The following is a 3,510-nucleotide window of genomic DNA, read 5'->3' on the forward strand; positions in this document are numbered from 1 at the left end:
GTCTCAAAAAAAAAAAAAATTTTGGCCGGGTGTGATATCATGCCTATAATCTCAGCACTTTGGGTGGCTGAGGCGGGTGGATGGCTTGAGCTCAGGACTTCGAGACCAGCTTGGGTGACAAAGTGAGACCCTGTCTCTACAAAAAGTACAAAAAATTAGTTGGGCATGGTGGTGCACGCCTGTAGTCCTAGCTACTTGGGAGGCAGAGGTGGGAGGATGGTTTGAACCTGGGAGGCAGAAGTTGCAGTGAGCTGAGGTCAGGCCATTGCACTTCAGCCTGGGTGATAGAGTCAGACCCTGTCTCAAAAAAAAAAAAAAAAAAAAAAATTAGTTTTAGTGCTCTCTTCAGCAGCACATATACTAAAACTGGAATGATACAGAGAAGGTTAGCATGACCCCCATGCAAGGATGACATACAAATTCATGAAGCATTTCATGTAAAGCTGAACAAATTTATTTTAAAAAAATGAGTTTTAATTAAGAATATCCACACATTAAGATACCTAGAACCTTCTATACTTTGTCAGTGCACGCTTCTCTGTCGAATGGGAACTGGAATCTGTTATCTGAGAAGGCAATTACCTTTAGCAGCAAGACTCAAGTGAGAGTCCCTGTTCCAGGTTCTGGAACATTAGGCTGTGGTCAGCGTGGGTCTATCAAAGGCAGCAACTCTCCACAACGAGAATTCAGTTTCAGACACGCCAAGTCATCTGACCGTGTGGGCCCAATGTTCAGTATTGCAATCGGCAGCTTATTCTCCCGGGCAGTGAGGATAAACCTGTAACTGGAGTATACCTGCACGGGTAAAAGACACACATAAGAATGTCTAGTTCTCTAGATCTAGAAAAAGCTAAACCAAACGGGGTCTCTCCAGGACTCACAATCCCGCACAGCAGGGGGTTACCACTCTGGCCAAGTCAGATACCTGCAAGGATGATCCCACCACCAAGAGGGAGTCGGCTTCTTTTACACGCTTGTGCACAAAATCAACCTTGTCAGGGTTCACTGTGTCCCCGAAGAAAACGACATCTGGTTTCAGATGGCCTCCACATTGAACGCAGGATGGGACCTGAAAGCTCCGGACTTGCTCCTCTGAGAGAAAGACGTCACCATCAGGAGCCAGACCATAGGCCTCAGCACTCCAGGTGGGGTTCAGGACTTGGAAGCGCTCTTGCAGCACCCCCCGGGGAGTCTGTTCCCCACAATCCAAGCACAGGACCCTGGAACCAAGGAAGACGCCGACTGAACAGTATGTCCTTGGGAGGGACAAAGCTGTCAGAGACGTTTCATCCCCAACCATTTTCAGCCCTTCCATTGCTGCTTTCTTTCCCTAACACACAATCCCCACCCCATTTTAGCCATACTTTCTATTTTATTTTTTTAATTTTTGGAGACAGGGTCTGGCTGTTGCCCAGGCTGGAATGCAGTGGCATGATCTCAGCTCACTGCAGCCTCAACCTCCTGGTCTCAAGTGATCCTCCCACTTTGGCCTCCCAAAGTGCTGGGATTACAGGTGTGAAACACTGTACCCGGCCCATCTATTTCCTTCCTGTACACTCCTTCCTAACCTTCTGCTATAGCTCACTTTTATGCTTAACATGACTGCAAATGCTTTCCCTGCTGGTTTCCTTAGTGCCCAAACCTGCGTTTTTCCCTCTATCCTTTCCCTTGCTCATCTGCCGCATTTCCCACTGTCTATTACCATCCCCTCTAAAATGCTTCTCCTTCTTGGTTTCCAGGACACAGTGTCTCCTGGTTCGTTCCCTTCTCACCTCTTTTTTTTTTTTTTTTTTTTTTTGAGAGGGAGTTTCACTCTTATTGCCCAGGCTGGAGTGCAATGGCATGATCTTGGCTCACTGCAACCTCCTCCTTGTGGGCTCAAGTGATTCTCCTGCCTCAGCCTCCTGAGTAGCTGGGATTACAGGCATGTGCCACAACACCCAACTAATTTTTTTAGTATTTTTAGTAGAGATGGGGTTTCTCCATGTTGGTCAGGCTGGTCTCAAACTTCCGACCTCAGGTGATCCACCCACCTCGGCCTCCCAAAGTGCTGGGATTACAGGTGTGAGCCACCACACCCGGGCCTCCTTTTCACCTCTGTAATCACCAGAGCTTGAGCCAGTGAGGGGGAGCATTTTGTGTCTGTTTTATTTTTTTATTTTATTTTATTATTTATTGTATTTATTTACTTGTTTGAAACGGAGTTTCGCTCTTGTTGCCCAGGCTGGAGTGCAATGGCACGATCTTGGCTCACCACAACCTCTACCTCCCAGGTTCACGCAATTCTCCTGCCTCAGCCTCCCAAGTTGCTGGGATTACAGGCATGCACCACCACGTCCGGCTAATTTTGTATTTTTAATAGAGACGGGGTTTCTCCATGTTGAGGCTGGTCTCAAACTCCTGACCTCAGGTGATCCACCCGCCTCGGCCTCCCAAAGTGCTGGGATTACAGGCATGAGTCACGACGCTCCACCTATTTTTTTATTTTTTTAAGGGACAGGGTCTTGGTCAGGCGTGGTGGCTCTTACCTGGAGTGCAGTGGCATGATTATAGCTCACTGCAGCCTCAAACTCCTAGGCTCAAGCAATCCTCCTGCCTTAGCCTTCCAAAGTGCTGGGACTACAGGTGTGAGCCACCACACCAGCCTCATTTTTCTCCTTTTAGTTCTAGTCAGCTATCAGATTATGTTGATTTGCTTCTCTTAAAAGGCCCCCTGTGGCCAGGTATGGTGGCTCACACCTTATAATCCCAGCACTTTGGGAGAGTAAAGAGAGAGAATCACTTGAGCCAAGGAGTTCCAGACCAGTCTGGGTAGACAGCAAGACCCTGTCTCTACAAAAAAAAAAAAATTGTTTTGCTTGTCTTTTTGATTTTTGGGACAGGGTCTTGCTCTGTTGCTCAGGCTGGAGTGCAATGGCGCGATCTCGGCACACTGCAACCTCTGGAGCCTCCTGGGCTAAAGCGATTCTCCTGCCTCAGCCTCCCAAGCAGATGGGATTACAGGCGCCTGCCACCAGGCCCAGCTAATTTTTGTGATCTACCCACCTCAGCCTCCCAAAGTGCTGAGACTACAGATGTGAGCCACTATGCCTGGCCAAAAAATGTATTTTTTAATTAGCTGGAGCTCTAATTACCTAGGAGTTCTAGGTTACAGGGAGCTATAATGGCACCATTGCACTCTAGCCTGGGTGTCAGAGCCAGACCCTGTCTAAATAAGAAAAAAGGGCCAGGCCGGGCGCGGTGGCTCACACCCATAATCCCAGCACTTTGGGAGGTCAAGGTGGGTGGATCACTTGAGATCAGGAGTTTGAGACCCGCCTGGCCAACATGGTGAAACCCCGTCTTTACAAAAATACAAAAAAATTAGCCGAGTGTAGTGGCGCACACCTGTAATCCCAGCTACTCGGGAGGCTGAGACAGGAGAATTGCTTGAACCCAGGAGGACGAGGTTACAGTGAGCTGAGATCATGCCATTGCATTCCAGCCTGGGTGACAGAGTGAGACTTCATC

At 48.4% G+C, this 3,510-nt stretch overlaps 1 protein-coding gene across 3 annotated transcripts in view; it reads right to left on the bottom strand.

Moving 5' to 3' along the window:
* Positions 1 to 438: 438 nt before the first annotated feature.
* SIRT4 (sirtuin 4) overlaps positions 439 to 3,510 on the bottom strand; it is a 22,037-nt gene continuing 18,965 nt past the window's right edge. For all 3 annotated transcript variants that reach the window (XM_017879040.1, XM_017879038.1, XM_017879039.1), the window contains exons 3-4: positions 926 to 1,220; positions 439 to 795 (exon numbers count right to left, since the gene is read on the bottom strand). In XM_017879040.1, the coding sequence (XP_017734529.1) occupies positions 643 to 795; positions 926 to 1,220 (448 nt within the window). In that variant the 3' untranslated portion in view covers positions 439 to 642. The remainder of the gene's footprint in view (positions 796 to 925; positions 1,221 to 3,510) is intronic.

Source organism: Rhinopithecus bieti, unplaced genomic scaffold (genome assembly GCF_001698545.2).
Source record: "Rhinopithecus bieti isolate Rb0 unplaced genomic scaffold, ASM169854v2 scaffold_11938, whole genome shotgun sequence".
In the NCBI taxonomy this organism is placed as follows: Eukaryota; Metazoa; Chordata; class Mammalia; order Primates; family Cercopithecidae; genus Rhinopithecus; species Rhinopithecus bieti.